Source organism: Drosophila tropicalis, unplaced genomic scaffold (assembly GCF_018151085.1).
Source record: "Drosophila tropicalis isolate 14030-0801.00 unplaced genomic scaffold, ASM1815108v1 contig_805, whole genome shotgun sequence".
In the NCBI taxonomy this organism is placed as follows: Eukaryota; Metazoa; Arthropoda; class Insecta; order Diptera; family Drosophilidae; genus Drosophila; species Drosophila tropicalis.
The window spans coordinates 1,126,355-1,147,131 of record NW_027173295.1 but is presented as its reverse complement, the minus strand read 5'-3'; the positions used below and the strand labels follow the sequence as shown (position 1 = coordinate 1,147,131).

Below are 20,777 nucleotides of genomic sequence, written 5' to 3'. Positions count from 1 at the left end.
CTCTATAGTTTAAAGTTCTCCTATGATGGTTAATGATAAATTGATTAAAATGTTACTCATATGATGAAAATGCTTTGCGTTTATGGTTTAGTTAACAGATTGGTTAACTATGTATGTACATATATACCGATAGTTTCATCATTAACATTATGATGACGCACCCTGTATGTCAGTTTTTGGCTGTGAAAAAGAATGTTACGGAGAATTTGGTCTCTCCTTTTGTTTTTTTTGTTCATTTTGGCATAACGATTTATTTTTAATAATTAAAAATTCCATAGTGATTTATGCTGTTATGTTAATTTAAAGCTTGTGCCAGAAGGAGGGGAGGACGAACTGAATGGAGCACATGGGGCCAATCCCCTCTTTGTACACGACCTTATCAGTCTTCCTGTTTGTTTGGTTAACATTTTTATCAACAGGTTTTAATGCTATTGTTTAAAGTTATATTATTTTCTGTTCACCCTGTGTAATGTGTCACAAAGTGTACAAAATATTAATAACGTGCAAGATTTATGAGTGTGTGTGTGCGTGTGTGTGCATCCGCCCTGCCATTGCTTACCCCCTAGGCCAATTGTGGCTCGTCGACGCTTGGTTGTTATATATGTAATTCATTTACGCCTTAGTGACTTCTCTTCAACATGTGGCCAATGAGCGGGAAGAGGCCCTCGCTAAATGTTGTGCCATTTTTTGCAAATCTGCGACAGAAATCGACCACAAATCACTTGAATCATCCCCCTCCAACATTCTCTTGAGAGTGCACTTGCAGTGAAGTGGCCAGTTTCAGTTTGGGAGTTTGGTTTTTGTTGCTCTGCAAGTTAACATCACGTTTTAGTTGTTGATTAGAGCAAACACGTTTCATTATTTACTCCTTCGCCACCTTCTCGTTATCGTCCCCTCTTTGGCATTCCTTTTGAGTCATCCGCAATTTCGTCTGAGTCATACTCTCTTTCGAAAGGGGATGGTTGGCTATCCTAGCCATTCACCAACCACCCCCAATATAACAGCTGGTATGACTCATAGAGCCACAGCTGACTGAGATAGAAGGAGAGAGCAGGAAAGAAAGAGAAAAAGTGTGGGTGGATGGGTGAGTGGGTCGGTGGTTGGTTGCCTGCCTGCCTTACTTATTTCCCTTTGTTCCTTTGCCGTGATGAAATACAGAAAAGGACTCTTGTTGCTTACATAGCGGCAAAATGCTTGATTATGATGTTTGTTTAATGCTGTGTTTAAAGTGGAACAACATTGAAAAGAAGGAGTTTATACACTGGCAGAAACTACCTTAAGCAAATAGGTCAGCCAAAATAAATCTAGAAAAGACTTCAACATAATTACTATAGGCATATCTTTCTAAACGCCATTCTAATTAGAAGAAGTCAGCAAGTGTCTACTAAAGTCTCTCTTTTAAGACTGCCTGTCTTGACTGACAACTTAAAGGTACATATCTTTCCCACTGTGCATCATATTGTATGAATATGCTGGCCCGTATGGAATCTGTGACAGCTTTGGCCCTATTGAAAAAGCTTTTTGCTGCTGCTGCAGGCAAGTTCAAAGGCAATGAGAAATGAGGCTGACTGAGAAAGGGAGGCCGGGAAGAGGAAGTTGGGGGGTGGGGGGAACGACCAGAAGAAAAGACACTTTCTTTGTTGTGTCTCTCTGGCAGTGCGTGTGTCTGTGTGTGTGTATGTTATGTTCATCATAAAATATTATGCAAAAAAAATAAAAAGGAATTCGAGTACAAGGCTGCCATAAAATGTGTGCTTCCCTTTCCCCCCTATGTCCTCTCCTCTCCAATCTCAATAACGTGCTGCTCTCTGGCCCTCATTTTGTGTGCCTGGCCAGCCAGCCTGGCTGCCTGGCGTTCTTCTTGGGTTTCCTTTTTGGCCTGCCATTGTCAAACCCAAGCAAACAAAACTGCGCTCCGCCACACCCGCAAAATACAAATTAGCTTCATTTCCTGTCACATGACATACCCAAAGGTTGAACCCTTCCATACCCGAAATAAAAACGAAAAACCGAATACCAAAATTCATTTTTTTCTCTCTCTCTTTTTGAAAAACATTATTTTTGGGTTAAATATTGCAAAATTTGCACAAAACTTAATGCCTATGCTCTGCAACGACTCTTTAATACCCTGCCAAAGGAGAAGAGCAGAAACCTCGACTGCAAAAGGTACGTTACATCAATATACCTTTACCTGAGCTTTCAGTAATGGGTATTAAAATTCATAATGTTGTTTTGTTTGCGTGGGTAATACGACTCCTCCACAAACTTAAGAGTATGTGATGAGTGGGGTAATAGAGAGGAGATGAGAGGGAAAAGAAGGAAGGTGGGGCGGCAGCAGTAACGGAAATCGTTAAACGCTGCCTCTCTTTTGAGGTGGCGATAAGCTAAGCAAAATGTTTCAGCAACATGTTGCCAAGCAACGCATGCCAATGACCCCCCACCGTTTCTATTTCCCTTCCCCACAGCGCACTCCCTGCTGCATATGAAGAAATCGATTCTTTTTGGGCCCAAGGAGAGGGACCTATGGATCATCATCATCGGTTCGAGCGATCGCTAGCTGGCACGTAGTTGGCTACCGGGCACGATCCGCCACCGATCCGCTAATGTTTTTTGACTCATTTCTGAACGTACATACGAAAGAATTATTGGGGTCGCTTTCAATTGTGTGGTTTGTTTTTTGCTTTCAAAACCGACAAAAACTGAATCATCTGCCAGAGTCATAATGTGTGTGTGTGCGTGTGTGCAAGGAAGAAGGGAGTGAAGTCTCTCACCATATACATACATATATGTGTTGTAAATCAGTTTTTGGCTTTAACAGCACATAACAATATTTGCCGAAAGAAGTGGCAAGATCAATGTGCTATATAGTTTTAAGATATACTTACATACACATGATATCACCTAAAATGAATCAAGCTCAATCACCCGTCTATATCGTTCATCGTATTAGGGTCCTTTTTCTTCTTCTTTCAGTTATCTGTTATATAATTTTAATTATACCCTTTTAACCCTGTTACTACAATTAGGAGACATGGTTTAGTGAGGTGAGGAATGAAGCTGGGGTATGGGGAATATAAAAATAACTTGTATGCCCAGCTCTCCAGCTACAGCCTAAATTAGGCAGACTCTCAACTCTAGAGCAACTTTGTTATAGTTGTTTTTGTTGCCACTCGACGTGGCACATAATAATATTACAAGAAATAAGTAAAAGAGAGAAAAAGGCATAAAAAAGTTGCTGTTAGTAGTAGTTGCTGAGAGGAGCTGTGCCGGTGCCGGTGAACTAGTGCGGGGTATGCGGGGGTGGGGCAAGGTGTCGGGGGTAAGAAGGCGACAACGAAGGCATAAAAGTTGCGCGTTGTTTGGTTGCACTCGAGCAGAGCAGAGCAGAGTAAAGAAGCAAATAAGAAGAAGTTGAAGCATTGCTCCGGAGCAATGCACTCCCCATGCACATACGAAGAGGAGAATGACAGGGAGAAGGAGAAGAAAAAGGGGGAGTAGGCAGTTGCTGCAACAGTGGCAAAGGCAGCGGCAACTTGCGAAGGCAGCTGCCAACTATTTTGCATCCATTTGAGTGCTTTTTAGCTAGCTGGTCTCCCCTGTTGTCATGTATGTCGCTGCCGTCGTTGCACACATCGTCATCGTCTTTTCTTTACCCCTTTGACAACGATGACAGAAAGATGATGATAATACTATTATGGAATGATGGTAGTCGACTGATTTGCAAAAACTTTGTTCAACGAACATTGACTCTATTCCAAATTATTGTGTCTTTTTTGCCGCACTTTACAACAATGCACGAATGTTGATAAAATTGATTCCATCAATTCTTTGGTGGAATATTTTGTTCTATTGCACTGTGCTAATTAGACCCAATTATTAAAAACTGCAACTTATCTATATCGTAAACGAGATAATATTACCGATAAGAAATAAGAGATTTGTTACTGATAACATCACAAGGGGATTCCCAGTACTCAAGCTTCAACTAAACTAACTTCTCCTTTCTCCACTCTTCTTTCTCTTTTCCAGGTAAGTTCAATGGCAATAATTAAACAATTGGGCTCGGGGCACCAAAAATAAACGATTGATGGATGGTATAAACAAATTTTCGTAAGTTGAAAAACAAAGTCAAAAACTCGATTTTTCTCGCCTAGACTTTGGCCGTCTCTCTGCATTGCAGTGAGTTTATTTTTATAAACCTTCGGTACACATTTTATTATAAACAATTTCCGCGGCTGGGAAGCTGATGCGTCTATAAGACTGTTGTTTATGTTAACATTGACTCGATCGATAACAACCAACCAACCAACCCACCCACCCAATCGGCGGGACCCAGAAAGAAGTTCTTTCTTTCCTTGACGCATATCCGTGATATTTTCTGAACAATTTGGTAAACAAATTTTCTCGATATAAGACAGTTTTCCCTTTTTTTTGTTCGCTTTGGTTTTGGGCAAGCAGCTGGTTACTTTTACTTTTAAATCAATATGAGTTTTCTGCGTGTGTGTGTGTGTGTGTGAATGTAAATACATGGCTGACTATATATGAGTATTGCGTTTGTGCAGCGAATTGAAAATGAATCAATTTGTATTTTTTAAACGCATTGCGTTCATAATTCTCATTTTATTATGTCCATTTCCGCATTTCATTTAGCCACTTTCGGTTTTCAAATGAACATACATGAAACTAAATACATATACTATCTACAAAATATATGTATACACACATACATACATATGCTTATGCATTCTCTTTATTGTCTCGTCTCATTTCGACTTGGTTCGTTGCTGACTAATGAAGTCTCGTCTCATCAGCATTAATTAACATTACAAATCATAAAAAATGAAAAAAAAAAACCAACAAAAATAAACCAACTCGTCAAAGTCAATTTGCATTTTTCATCTATTGTTTGACTGCATTTATTTGTTTTTTTTATTTTTTATTTTGTCTTCACCTGTTTGTTGTTGTCGCTCCCCTCCCCTTAACTATTCAAACTTTTTATTTAGTTATTCTATTGAAAAGTCTTTCATAATTTTCTAAACAAATCGATAAACCGGTTCATCTTTCACTCAAACAAGAAACACAATCAAAATTTTGTTGATTTCTTTTTGAAGATTCTTTTGTTAATTTGCGAAAGTGAAAACTGTTTCCTCTCCCTCTTTCCCTTAGATGTAACAAGCAAACAAAAATGTGTCATTTAAATATAATGAAAAGGGATCAAACAATAAACAAAAGCTACCACCTGTTGGATCATCAAATGTTATCCAAGTACTCTTGAGATTAGTATGAAAATTTTCCATGACATACATGACATAAATATCGATCGATAAAAAGATAGCATTTTCTTTGACCATAGTTTAAGTTTATGTTAGGCAAGGTTGTGGCCACATATTTAATAAATGATAGAAGGAATTAAAGCCTAGTTGGAGATCACTAAAGCGTCCTAGCCTTTCGAGAGTCGTCATGAGTCGGTTTGGCAAGAGTATACACAATTCGAGAATGTCAATTTAATGCATTTGTGATATCGTTTCGAGTCAATTAACATACAGAGAGAAGGAGACAAAGAGAATCTTCTTAACGGTTTATGCATTTAACTGTAAATGCATTTCGAACGGGTTCTATTTGATATTGTTAGTTAGCCCGCTTTTTCTCGCTGCCTCTCTGTCGCTCTCTCTCTATCTCTATCTCTGTGCCTCCTGTCTCTGTTTCTCTTAAAAGCAACCAAAAATATGTGAAAAATCTATACAAATAAGCTAAAAATATAAACAAGAAAATTTACACACAGAGAGAAAGAGAAGGTAGATAACAAAAAGCACTTGGAAAATTTTCAAAAAAAAAAAAAACCAAAAACCACTCGAGAAATAAAATGTGTGTATTTTGTCTTTCTCTCTATTGTTGTTGTTTTTGCTGTTGTTTTTCTGCACAGATTTCGCCCACGCAAAATGATTCAACACACACAAGTCTATGGATGAAAATAAAACGTTGTTAAATTATTGCTTTATGATTTTATTTTGCTTAATTTAAAAACATTTGGCAACACTTGTTATGAAATTTTTCAATTTTCCATCCGAACATGGACAGAGCGGAGGCGGCCTCCTGGTCCATACTTATAACGTATAACGAAAATAAAGAGAGAAAAAATCTCACAGAAAAATTGCTAAAACAATAGACACAACCCAGACTGACTGACTGAATAACTAACTAACTAACTGGCTGGCTGGCTGGCTGGCTGGCTGGCTGGCTGGCTGGCTGGCTGGCTGAGTGACTAACTGACTGGCAAAATAAAACTCGTTTAACTTTTGAGTTGTAATTGCAACTTCCCCAGCTTTTCACGATTCGCTTCTCCGTTCACCCGGCATAACTCCATACTTGCCCACCCGACCCGCTCTCGATTCCCTATTACTATCTATCTTCCTACCTACTGCCTACCTATGTATATCTACCTACTCTAGATCGTTTAGCGTCGTCAAGCAGCTGGAACCAGAGCTAAAATCTTGGTCTAAACAATGGCACTCAACCGCGAGAGCAATTGAAACCAGAATTCAGTTTGGTTTAGATTTTCACTTTTGCGGCTGTTTGATGGACATTTCCCTCCCTTTCTCTTTCCCTTCATGGCGCTGTCTTTGTCCATATCTGTCTGTCTGGCAGTCTGACTCTATATCGAGGCTCAATTTCAATACGAATTTACGTTTATTTTCAAATTGCGGACTAACTGGCACGTGGTCAATTGATATACTCTTGCTAAGGGTATTCTAATTTTGAAATTAATGCAGCAATCATTAAGCTATAGGTTTCTAGATTATATTAAGGAAAAGATATAGTTATGAATCAGTTGTACAGTCGAGGTGTATATATTTGTTAGCCTCAATTCATTTCAGTCCAGTCCACTCGAGTTGATCACTTCACCTGTAGGGTAGTGGCACTTCGGCGCATTGGAGTTACCTTATCCACTAGACAATGTTTTGCTGATTGTTTGTTCTATGGCTAAGGCATCGCAGCTGTTCTGTTCCATTGAATTGCAGCTTTTGTTTTTGCAGATTTGTGATTCTGCCTTCTATTTTCTTTTCACTTGGTTAATTGAAATCATTTGGTTGGATAGCTGGAATGGTTGAATGGGGCTGGTAGCCTGCAATTGTTCAGATGTTTGAATGGAGGGTCGGTCGGGGGATATTTCTGCACTCGGACTTTGTCTAAGCAATTGCCTTTGAAATTGACATTGACTTGAACTGCGATTTCGTCGAGAAGTCTTTATTGCGGAGTGGAGTCTTTTGATGTAGTGGGAATCGAATTGAATAGAGCCATAAAGAACAACGCGTCGGTTCAATCAGTGATAAGAAATGATGAGGAATCAAAGGAAGCAATTGTTGTCGTTTCGATTGATCTACGATACTTTAAAGGAAGAATTAAATCTGAAAGAATCATGAGAGAATTTATATGAATATTGAAAAAACGTAAATCTCTTCTTGTAAAGGGACCATTAATCAATATGTATCTGTTATTATATTATTGCTTCCGTCTTAGGTGGTTTTTATTTATATTTTTGATAATTTGATTTGATAATAATTTTGTTGGCCTGTTTATTGCTTACATCAGAGTTGGTCTGAGTCGAAGAAAGAGGGAAAACGAAAAGTCTCTCACGTTGCATGGCGTGCCCAATTTAACCTTTTGAACTGAACTGGTCAGTGAGGGACTTGAGAAGGTATTTGTGACGTCAGAGTTGATGTTGTATCGGACAATCAGCTCTTCCAGCCTCTTGTCTCTCTGTCTCTCTCTCTTAGCTATGTGCTGTCCCAACATGAAGCCAGTTGTCTTTGTTGTTGTTGTAGCTTGGTCTCTGTTTGTTATTAATTGACTTTTGAGTTGACTTGCATTTAATTTATTGCGCATACGCCCCGTTGACTCTAAGAAGGAGACACAGACAGTCAGGCAGGCTGGCTAGCGAGCACTCCAAGTTGGAGGAGGATGAGGTGAATGAAGAAGGAGGAGGAGGGAGGGGCCCCAAGTACAGCACCCACAAGATCGGAAGCCAATGCTTAAGGAAGTTGATAAATTTTTTTCACTGCACATTTTCCCCCTGCTGGGTGCATTTTCATGGCTCATAAATAAACAAGAGAATAATTATCTACAAATAAAAATAGCGAAAAAATAGAAGAAAAACACCATTAAATTAAAAAACGAAAGAAGCAGGGGAAAACCCGGGAAATGGTAGCGAAAGTTATGTTCAGTTGGTCGTCATCGGTTTTTTTCTTCTTCTTCTTTCGTCTTTCGTAGTTTCTTCTGTTTTTCAAAGCATTTTGAAGAATTTTTGTTCTTTTGTTTATTTACTGTGAAGCGTGTGAGAGAATCATTTCTTGCCGCTCCCATTACTCCCCACCCACTCCCCACTCCCTCAGAATCTGTAAGTTTGTTTTTCTATTATGATATATTCCAGGTATTTGCATTAATCCCGAATCCCCACCTCACCTCCCCCTCCCACCACTTTAGCTTTATAATTGCCACCTTGTTTTCCACGAACCTATCGTATAATCAAAACGAGCGTGCCTGTGTGTGTGAGTGTGTGTATGTAAATATATATGTGAGAAATTTTAATTACAAGCCACAACAACAACAACAATTTGTGTACATATAAAGATCTATGCAGATACATACATACATACATACAAAGTTACATATGTATATGTATCTGTATATTGTAATATCTGCCAGTGGCGGTTTAACCATTAAATTTGTTATAGATTTCCCTCTTCCACACAATTCCATTCTAAAATTAAACACAATTAGATTAAGAAATTAAGTTTATTGTGGTTTGGTTTTTATTATTACTTACTATACTTTAATTTAATAATAAAATCATTCTCCATATGAAACAAAGATAATCTTAATACAATTACTTCCACTCATAAGTTTATAATTCAGATTATTCTCTATACTTAAAATTAATGTCATCTTAAAATAAATTCATTACAAAGACAACAAATTAACTGTAGCCACCTATTAATCCGCTACTGTCATCTTCTCTAGTTGCAATGCTCATAAGATTAATGATAAGTTGAGGACCAGTAATAGTAGAAGGAGAGGAGGAGTATGGGCGGATTGGCAGGGGTGGGGGCAGCTTGAGACTCGTATCGTACCGCGCTTCATGATCCCGGCACTGAAAGTAATGGAGAAGAAATAACATGAGAGCATGAGAAATGACTTACTTGGAAAATGTTGTTTGGCTTTTGCTCTAGTTAAAAAAAAAAAAATAAAAATACAAATAACAAAACATCAACAGAAAAAAAGAGTTGCATTTTGTTGTTGTAGTGCTCATGTTGTTGTTTCTTAGACAAGCAACGGAAATGCAACAGATTTTTGTTGTGGTCACATTGTTGTTGTTGTTGCTGCTGTTGTTGGATGGGTCGGATGGTGGAAAAAAGCGAAACTCTTGTTGCAACTTGATAAGAGCTGCAAACACATAAAACTATTTATAGATATCAGCTCATAGACCGAACGACATAGACTTCCAGCCAAGCTCGCTTAGTAGTTAGCTCCATATAGGCTGTCTTTGCCTTATCCAATTGGTCGATTCTGGTCAGTCATTTTGGTTGCATTTACTATATATGTATGTATGTATGTGTGTGTGTGTGTGTGTATATGCGTAGAAATGTCCGGGCTTCTTAACTCGGATACAACCCCTACCTAGCCAAGTTAACTCCTCTTCTGCCATTCCTCCGCCCAGATTTGTTGCTGCACATCGTTTTTAGCCAAAGTAGTTCAACCTGTTCGGTGACTTTGGCTGCTGCTGCGACCAAAAGAATGTGGCTGCGAATTTATAGCTCTTTTTGCTTTCAACTTTACGACATGACGACGTCTCACACGGCTGCTGCTGTTTCTACTTCTACAACTACTACTAGTCGGGCTAGAAAAATTAAACTTTCATGGCGAAATTTACCTGCAAAAAGAACAACAAAAATTATATTACAAGAATAAGCATGACCTGCCGTTGGTTCAATTTCTTGTAGACTATATCTTTACCCTGCATCGTGTCTTGTCTCTAGGCTTCAGGCCTGATATAGAGTTAGATGTAAGTGATTATCATTTCAAATTGTGCATCAAAACGGAAGTTCTTATGGGCTCCCATACCCTGCAATTATTTCGAGATGGAGGTTAGATTAGTATCTTAGCAAGTAACAAAATTATACTGTGAATCTGTCCCCCTTTGCGTTTCTTTGCTGGGTATTTGCAAGTCGAACTGGTCATTTGAATGTCCATTTTGCATATGAAATTGAAGCTTAGCCTAGACAAGTGTGACTATTTTCTGTCAAGTGGCTCAATCTCTTCCTCATAGACATAAAATGAACGAACCAACCACACTGCCCGTTGCCATGTCCATCCAAAGGCATCTGTTTGATGGCTTTTGTTTTTTATCTTGTGTTTTTTTTTTTTTTATATACTTCAGCATCATATAGTTTCGTCGTCTTGGTTGCCAGCTCTCTCAATTAAGTTTAATGAGCACATGAGCATTTTCATAATTGGAGCAAATTAACTTGAATGGCGCTTCAAGACCCAAGATAACCAATTCTCCACTTTTTTTATATATATGTAAGTATATACACTGATATGCTATAGTTGTATGTATACTTTTACATATGTACATATATAGCATGGATCAGTTTTTAACCGGAAGTATATTAGACTTGCTTTTGTCTGACCAACTTCCCTCTTATTCAATTCACTCATTTTGGCCCTCTAATGAGCCATGATTGTTTGATTTTTACTGTTGATCCCATGCACTAGTTTTTGCATTTGGCACGTTTCGAGGTTACTTGGGCAATCTCTGCAATGATGTTTTTGTTTTTTGGCACTACCACGACTTGGCAAATACTCTATTTTGGTGAGCTTAATTCTTTGCTGATAAACTCTTATGTGAATTGGGTAATTTAATGGATTCTCTCACGAATTCTTGGCTTATCGTTCCACACAGATTCACACACATTCTTTTGAGCATTCTGGTAAATGATTTTTTGGACCACTTTGCCGCTGTCGGCTTGGTGAAGCTGTCAGTTGGTCAATTAGTTCGTTTCTGGCTTTCAGCATGAACTGCCTGTTTGGCTATTTAAATGCTGCTCGCAGCGCCTATTCAACGGCAACGGCACTTTTGGACCAACACAACAACAAGGAGGATTGGCATGTGGAATTTTTGGTGAGTGTTAGATCGACTCTCCACTCGACTCAGCTCTTTACTTCAGTCTTGTCTTGCCCCATCTGGTTGCAACATTTACAAGAACTGTCCCGCAGGTGGTTAACCATTAACCATGCATAGACAGATATATATTGCTTACTATATTGCTTGAGTTCCGCAGTTGTGCCGCAACCAGTTTGCAATTAAATGTCGCCGTTTAAATGTGATTTGATTTTTCGTTTCGGTTTCTGTATTCCCATTTTGCACCTTTTGCATAATAAAATGCAATCAATTCACACAGATTGTTTGGGACCATATCAATCTATTGATGGCATCGTGATACGAGTTTAAGATTCCATCTAATGTAAGTGGATATAATGTAATATAAAACTAAATATATCAAGATTCGAAAAGAGAACATGCTGAGACACCATAAAAAGAGTGCGAAATGAAAAATTTGTAAGTCACAGTTCGATCTTGTTGCCTTTTTTTTTCATTTGGCTAACATTTTTGTACTTTTCATTTCAATTAAAACTTAGTAAAGCCCGTTTTAGGTTTATTCCTCGTGCCTTTGGCATTAGTCTAAAAGGTAGTCGACCATCTCTAATAACAATTTGAGTTGCTTCTTGACCAACCGCTGTTCGGTCTTTTTTGTCTGTCTGTCTGTCTCGCTGTTCATCTGGCTTCTGTCTTGATGGGTTGTTGCTTCTGGTTTGCGGTTGCTGAAAGTTAAAGTTCAAATAAACGATGTGGCTCAAGTATTTTTATGATTACGCTTTTTTTTCTAAACGCTGACTCTCTCATGTGTATGTGAGTGACTATGTGTGTGTGTGTGTTAACGGTTAACACACGACATGTATGTATGTATATTGTATCTAGCATTTTTCACATCTTCCATGGTTTTTTTTCTCTCTTTTTTTTGGCCTAATGTTTTTTTATGCTTCCTGTTTATCGTAAGCTTCTTCTTCGAGCCAAGATCATGTTACCGTCTCGACGAGATTAGCAGCTTTGTTTTGCTTTTTATTTTCTTTTCTAGATTTTCCACATTTTTAGTAACTGTGAAAAGGCGTCATTTGATTTGTTCATTTGCAAATTTATTGCACATTTTATACATGTTAAATAATTATCACACAATTCGTGTTTACAAAGAATTCCAGTAATTGGATTTGAGGGTAACCTCAATATAATGTAATATCGATCGATTTTGGTTAGAAAATGGCAAAGTTATTTAATCAATAGTCACTGACAGGCAAAATCGTTCGGTTAGCAATGGGTTAATGTGCCAATTTTGGCCACATTCAACGCAACAGCAACAACAACAACAACAAGAAATGTTGCTGTTGTTACTGATGTTGAGTGACTGATAAAATACATGGAAAAAGGAAGGCAAAGACAAATAACAAACAAGACCTCACGAGGGTTAACCGAAAAGTATCTAAACAAAACTGATGGCCTTAATAAGGTCATTCTAACGAGATTTTCTCTAAATGAAAAACTATGAGAAAGAACGAAAATTCGGATACTAAAAACAATTTATCGCATGACTTCATGTTGAGATGGGAATTGGCATATGCAAATTAAAGCATTGAAATTATCGTGACGTGACGAGTTTTAGTGACGCATTTCGCGAAGGTCGTCGTTGATTAAATGCCACTGTATTAGCCACCTTTGAACACTTGAGAGAAAAAAAGAATAGTGGGTAAGAAGAGATAAACTCCTCATGCTGGGTTGGAAGACTACAACTTTTTGGGTAACCCTCGCATGTGTGAGGGTATGCAAATATAGAGTAGAGTAGGCGGTGGGGGACTGAGACGTTGAGTGACTGAATGACTGTCTGAATGAATGGGTCTCTGTGAGGCGGAAAAATCGTTACAACAAATTAACTGAAAATGTGCAAATAACAACAGAGAAGAACAACAACAATAACAATACGAAAAAAGCTGCTTATAAATAGACCCAAAATGAGGTCAGGTCAGGCGAGAATAGGTTTTCGATTCTCTTCCTCTTCTTCGTTTTCTTTCAACTTAATTCTATTTTCCAGCCCACAACCCTTCAAAGGTGCGAAAATCAAAGAAAACTTGTAAACGAAAACGAAATGAAGAATTTTCAGCTGGCAAATTGCATTTGGTTGCGTGTAGACTTGCATGCAAAAGGGAGAAACCGGGAGAGTGTGATAGGGGGGAGGTTAAAGGTGAATGAACCTGACCTGCCTTCGACTCTGACTCTTTAGTGAGTGCTTTTACTCACCATATGGATTGACTGACAAGCGACCAACTCATCATGAGTATAACATTTTTATAGTCAAAACAAAGGCGCCGCCACCGCTGCTGCTGCTGCTGTTGTTGTTGTTGTTGTTGTTGTTGTTGTTGCCGCTAAGCGGCGTTGTCATGCAAAAACATTAACATCACGGGGCGTGGTATTCCGCCCCTCATGCACAAACACACACACACACACACAAAACACATAAACACACACATGGGGGGCAATGTCAATTTGTCCATCCAAGGCCCAACTATAGTTTTTTTTTTTTTTTTTTGTTATTTTTTAGTCATCTAAATGTCAACTGGGTGCAGGCAGGCAGCAGCGAACAGTCATGCCGGGCGGTCAACTTCTGTTGTCGATAGCAGCATTTCCATCATTCCATTGCATTCCATTCTGTAGCATACCATTCTAGGGCGCTTATCAGGAGGCAAGTCGTCGCCTCCGAGTTGTGGCACTTCTTTTTGTTTGCGTGCCACCACGTCCGTTGCAGATAATAGCGCGTGCAGTGCGGAACTTCCCTGATTCCCTCCTTCCACTTTGTTTTTGTTCTTTTTTTTTCTCTCTCTCTCTCCGTGTCTTGAGCTCATCATCATCCGAATGCTGCAGCACATTGCGACAATTTTTCACAAGGCAAAACGGAAATTTTGCGATACCACCACAAAATGAGAACAAGAAAACAAACCACACACAATTCAAATTGAAGAAGAAAAAGAAGAGAGAAAATATAAAACCGAAGAACATTATTTCATCAGTAAATAATTACCAAGAATTACTGAATTGATTAAAGCCTTTGGGTGGTAGTTCTTGTTGCAGATTAAGTTAGTTCCACGAAGCTAAGTCAGCCGACATAGTTTTTTGACTAGAGAAGTTTTTATAGATTATAAAAAATCAATTACTTTGGACTACTTTGTTTCAATTTCACAAATCTCTGACTGAATTAAAATGAAATAGCAGCATCTTAAAGTAGAGTTCTCCTCTGGATTTGACTCAACTCAAGACTTGGTTAGAGCTGACCTAGTGATCCATAAAGAATAACTTTTATTTTAGTTTCGTTTTATATTTAGATTTCCGACAAACTGTGAAAGCGTAAGAGATAAGCCACATTTTAGGCATTTGATATGGATTTAGTTATGGGGTAACAAAAAAACATACTTGTCCGGATAATTACTTTTAAAGTAGTTTGGGTATTGCATTTCTCTGTTTACCATTAGTTTTTGTTTTTTTGGTTTTGTTTTCCTTTGAGTGCATTATAATTAGCATGGAATGCTTTGGTCGCTTCGAGGCGTCTCTCCCCCGTCGGTGGTCGGTCCGTGGCATCTAACTAAACTAGCCTATGGCTTCGAAAAAAAAACCGCAGTAACAAAATCGTTTGTGTGAACCCCGCAACTGCTGCCGCTGTTGCACCTGTTACCCAGTTTTATTTTTTCTTTCTTTCTGTTTGTTATTGCCTAGAGGTGGCAGCGGCAGCGCAGTTAGCCAAGTTAGCCAGTTTGGTTAGCTTGTTGGTTGGTTGGTTAGTCGGTCGTTTGTTCGAACTGGGTCTCTGGCGGCTTAACCATTAAAACAAAAGCCATGCCAACAACAAGCAAGCCAGCCAAAAGGAAGCCAACGTTTCTGGTCGAGTGAACCAGAGCCACCGCCTGATGCCGACAATTGTAATGCAAACAGGAACCCATAGTGTACCCAGAGCCCAAAGACTGGGGTAGGGATCGGAAGCAGGGGCATGCCATGCTTCAATTGACACCCTCGGCTTGGCATTGGCTGCCGTTGCCGTTGCCGTTGCCGATGCAGTTGCAGTCACTAATATTACATAAAAAGACAAACAATTGACAGCATTTCGGCTATGGCCATCATCACTTTGAATTTGTTAAAAGATTTTCCCATTCACCGTTTTGCTTTTTATTTGCCACAAGTTGCGCAACGTTTGATTTGCCCCTTAAACTACTGCGGTTAACTATGCCGCCCTGTGAGACTTCAGTCTAGCCTCATCCTCATCGTTTTGATATAAAGAGATGGATATATTGAAAATTAAAACTGTCAACCGATCTTGCGGTTAAGACAGAAATTCTCCCCCAGATTGATAAACGAAACGGCGGCAGCGACACTTCCTCCTCAGTCCGGAGTCTCTGTCCCTGTCTATGTCCCCGTTCCAAATTCATTTCGATTGCGGCTGCATTTTTCGTGTTATTGGTGTTGATCAAATGTCACGAGCAATGAAGAATCGAATCAAAATACAAGATTAAATTAATGAAAAGCCAACAACAACAACAATAACAACAATGACGCACAGTGGTACGGAAATGAATCAATACTTGGAAAGGTTTTGAAACTAGAGATCGAATATTGGCGTAATAGTTTTTTCCATACATATATGATATATACATAGGTAGGTATAGTAAATCACTAAAGTGAAACCATAACTATATATTTAATATATTTACATATTGATTGTGATCATGATTTTGTTGATACTGATCCACTGTTGGGGGGAAGGGGCTGGAAAACATTCAACACACACACAATTCTTTGGTTGGATTTTAATCAATCAATCAATCGATCGACCGACTCACTCAGTCAGTCTCTCTCTCTCTCTCTCTCTCTCTTGTGGTCTTCAGTGTTCAATCTTGACCCAGTGGCAGACCTCGGCCCTTGATATATTATATGTTGTGTTTAATTCCATATTGATTGCTGCCGCTCCATCGACACAATCAGCGATTTTCAATCGAATTGAACACTCTTTGATTTTTGGGTCTCTATTTACACGACATGAAAACTGTTTTGTCGTGTTTACTTATTATTATTATTATTATTACTAGCATTTTCTCACTCCCACTCTTTGCCCCTCTCTCTCTCTGTCTCTCGCTGTCTCTCTCTGGCATTTTATTAATTTCTTTATGGACTTTTGTTGTCACGGTGTTTGTTGTTGTCGCTGTGTTTTCTTTATGCGTTTTGTTTGTCTTTCGAAAGTGTTCAAAAATGATTGTTGTCTTTAGATTCTGATTGCTACATTTTCGTTGATTGTTTTTGATGGACGACGACAAGTTAAGGTAGCAGCGGCTAGAGTGGCTAGTGGTTGGTCGAGCTGATGGTTTGCTGGTGGATTGATTGAGTGACTGACTGACTGAATGTTTGAGTGAAAGCCAATACCATTTATCGAGGGTTTGGGATTGGTTTTTACTAATAACTTTTTTGCCTGGTTGACATTTTTCGAGAAAACTTTCGCCATGATTTATTGGCCAGCTTGTTAGTTTGGCGTTTTTTTTTCTCGGTCATTTGCCGGACATTAATCTCCGCTTCCCAAACCCACCTCTCTCTCTCTCTCTCTTTTACACTGTGTGTGTGAATAAATAATATTTAAATGCTGTCTTCGAATATGTGTGTAATAAGAGATGAAGATGCTGGCTTCATTTTTCGTCTCCGAGTCTCTTCATCATCATTATCATCTACTGCTTTAGCTGGTGTCACTAACCTGGCCCATCTGGCAAAGGCATGTCGGAGGCTGGATGATGATGCTGCGTCACGTGCTCCCGGCGTCATCTCCCTCGAATCTCCTACTGCTTTTGGGAAGCTGCTTTTTTTTTTTCGCTGCAGTGCGCCGCAGCTGTCATGCCAATTTTAAACCCTCTGATGTTCATTTAGTTTTCATTCCTTTTATGCTGAACGCCAGAGCGACAGACTGTTTAACTGACTGACTGCCGGCCGGCAAGTCTTGCCGTCACCTCACCTCACCTCGCCACGACTTGGAATGGAATCGAATGGAGTGACAGAGAGGTCGGTCGGCCTGCTATGGGCATGGATGGTATCGTCTGGCTTGCCTTTTTTAGCCGACTCGCGAATCATTTGCTTGCTGCTGATCTCTCTCGCTCTGCGGTCAAGGTTAACTATGCGATCCGATCTTCCTCCTCTAGCCTCCCGTTTCTCCCCCATCCTCTCACTGACTGGGTGTCGGCAAAATAACCTCCAGAGTCGTCTATCAATGTCAACCAATATGACAGGGTGTGCGTGTGAAGCATTTCATTTCATTGAGATGCAGTCTTTTTTCTTCTTCTTTCTCTAGCATAATCTAATCATTATTTTATTATTATATAAATCAAATGGAATGAGGAAATCATCAAGCACAAATATCTATAGTTATTAAGAAATCTTCGTTTGTGTTACCTTGGAAAGAAAGTCTGTTTTGCAGATAAGTTCCTCAAAGCCGTATCAATGGTAACCCTCGCCACAGATCGACGAGACATTCCATTCCATGCCATTCTCACCTAACTAACTGGCTAACCACATAGATTTCTCAACTTGCAAATGTCTTTCCACTTGCATGATCTGCTAATCAATATGAATGAATGAATTATCAATTATATATTTATATAAATCAATGGCGCTAATAGCAACTTTCCTGCCACAACAACACTCTCTGAGCCACACACAGACACTTACTCGGTTGGCCACTTTTTAGCTAGCCATTTCATGCCATTTAATCACTCATTCAGCATCATGATACTTATAAGTTGGTCAATTGGAAAAACAGTTTCCCGCTTGCAAGGATGTTGCGCAAGCAAACACACACACACACACACACACACACACACACACACACAGTGGTGAAGAGAGAGGGGTGCGAGAAAGAAAGAGGAAGGGTAGGCAAATAAATGAATTTGATTGAAAGGCACTTGGGGGTTTAGTTGCCACTCAATTGGCTTTATGCAATATGGGTTTCGAGGCGAGTGACAGGCAGAGTTTATAGGCCTAGTTGGTGGCACACATTGCCTGGCCACCCACCCACATCTAAATCCACATCCAAATCCACATGGAGTCAAAGTCGGATCGGATAGGTACGAATCATTATGCATGGCAAAGTAGTTTTGCCTCTGAAAGACCGCCGAATGGTTACTGCAGTTGAAGCAGCCGCCTGCTGACGCTTGCAGCATGTTTTGCAACTCAATTATTTTCTGTGGCAGCTTCAACCTACTCCCCCACACACACAGACACACTACACACGTGTGTGTGGCATGACATTTTGCTTGTTGTTTCTCCACCATTTTAGTTGATTATTTTGTTTTACCACAAAAATGTGTTGTTGTTGTTGTTGCCACACCTTTGGCCTGGCTTATAAGAGAAGCGTAATAGAGTGGGGTGAAAGTTTCCTCCCTCTAACTCAACTTCTCCTTGCCTGTGACGTAAGTGAATTCTATTAATTGAATACAAAGACTAAAAACTGTATACCAAATGTTATTTCACAAATTGTATTCAATTAATGGGTCTGGTCTAACGTAATGTTGCCAAATTTCATTGATCATTGATCACAGAAAGCAATTTGGCAACCTTGTTAAACATGGCTGGCAAAACGAATCGGCAATAGCAACAGACATTAAGAGAAGAAGACCTCAAAAACGTAAATTTTTCAAACAATTTGTTGCCGCTCAAAAATTGTTTAGGCCATGATCACAACTGGGTTTCATTACATAATTGATGTTAATTTTCTTGAGAGCCCAAAACAACAAAAAAAACAAAAAAATAGTGTGAGAGCGTAAGTGTTGTGGGGAGTGAGGGGGTGTGCGGGGAGACCTCGTTGAGTATCTCATGCAAATTGGGTTGCTTTTGCCATTTGTTGTTGTTGTTACCTGGTTTTGTTTTGCTTTTATACCCTAACCAAGAGGAGGGCTACATCGTTTAAGTTGATCAAAGTTGTATCTTCAAGGAAAGGGAAGGGCATCAAGCTGTTGGCATGGTCTGGCTTGGAGTTTTGCATTTAATTTATTTGCTGGCAAAGATTGCGTCGAGGCATTGCGTCGTCTTGTGGGCGTGATTGGCAGCCTAGATGACAGACCGACAGACAGACAGACCTACCAAACAACCAACTGATCCGACCAACTGATCGACTAACTGATCAACCGTTCGGTAGTGTCTTTTGATGTTGTCTTTCCCTCCATTTCACTTAAATGCGTGTGTGCGCGCAAAAAATACAAAAAGCAAAAAAAATAAAGAGTGAAAATAAGTGGAGCAAACGCAGTTTGTTTTGATTATGCTTCGGTTTGCTTGCCTATTGACAAATCGTATATTGAAAAGTGTTGCAAATTAGAGAAAGACTTTGGAACTGTATTGGCCGTGGCCGAGAGGAAGCCGATGGGGAAGGGGAAGGGGATGGGGCCGCAGAAAGGTAATAATGCCGAGTGTTATGACATAATAACAAATAGAAATACATAAACGATTGTTGTTTCGGAGGAAGTTGCCCATATTTGTGTCAACGGTAAATTAATGAATGAATTTCATTTAATTTTTGTGTTAAATTATGGTTAACTAGTAGCGATCCTCCCCCCATCCTTCTCTTATTGGACATAGCTCAATATGGCCACCTCTAAGTGATTTTGGATTCATCATCATTTAATTTTGTTTGCCTGAAACGCAAAATATATCTCATATCGTCATTTACAGTTTGTGTGTGTGTGTGTTTATATAATTATATGATCTTTATCATATATAGCGCACACTCTCGACATTTGTTTCTTCTTTGTGGCATGCCACTACGCAGTTTCTACTTCGGCGGCTAATTAAAAAATTAGATTATAATTCTCTTTACGTTTTTTTTTTTCTGGCCTAGATTTTGCTGGCCAGATAAAGGCATTCGTGTGTTGGCTCAATGTCAAATGCATTAAGGCTTATTTATTCTCCTATATCCCCTAATGCCAATGACTCGAAGAGTGGATAGAATAATTCGCACTAATCCATTTCATATGTCTATTTACAGGATCAGAATGAAAATCTATCAAATCACACAAACAAAGGCATCGACGCCTTAGATAAATTATGCAATCTTCTAAGGGATCGTGCAGCCATAGAAACGGAATATGCCGGCAAATTAAGGTGAGTTTTTAAATGACATTTCATTGCAAATATTCATTAAGTCCATTCATCCAAGGATGACAAGTCACGACTCTAGGATTGAGAGGAGTCGTAAATTTGTCATCTCTTGCATTAGAAATTATTTTATTTTGTTTCTGGATAAAAAAAAACTCGTTAATAGATTGATAATAAGGCGTCTTTTGCCCCTGTTAGATTTGGATTAGCCTTGGCATCGTTATTCGATAAGAAATACTTCAGTACTTCCCGCAATACCGATGAATCATTATTTACTATATGCTATAAAATTTTAATCTCATTTCAAACTTTTCCAACTAGTTAAAGTTGAATCATGCTCAAGTGATTTATATATATATATTTGACTTATATTTTATGATCCCGATAGTTGCAATCGATAATTTGATATTGACTTGTGATATTATTTAATAAGTTTTTATTTAGTTTTATGGCTTAAAGACAATTTAGGCCTTTGATTTGCCCCTTCAATTGGTTAATAAATTGT

General features: G+C 39.0%; 1 protein-coding gene across 12 annotated transcripts in view; it reads left to right on the top strand.

The window, feature by feature from the left end:
- Cip4 (formin-binding protein 1-like Cip4) overlaps positions 1 to 20,777 on the top strand; it is a 39,880-nt gene that overhangs the window by 8,211 nt on the left and 10,892 nt on the right. For 11 of the 12 annotated variants that reach the window (XM_068293748.1, XM_068293743.1, XM_068293747.1 and 8 more), the window contains exons 1-2: positions 11,062 to 11,179; positions 20,163 to 20,278. In XM_068293748.1, coding sequence (XP_068149849.1) covers positions 11,072 to 11,179; positions 20,163 to 20,278 — 224 coding nt within the window. In that variant the 5' untranslated portion in view covers positions 11,062 to 11,071. Of the gene's footprint in view, positions 1 to 11,061; positions 11,180 to 20,162; positions 20,279 to 20,777 lie in introns of those variants that run through there. The other variant, XM_068293745.1, reaches the window with a different exon arrangement.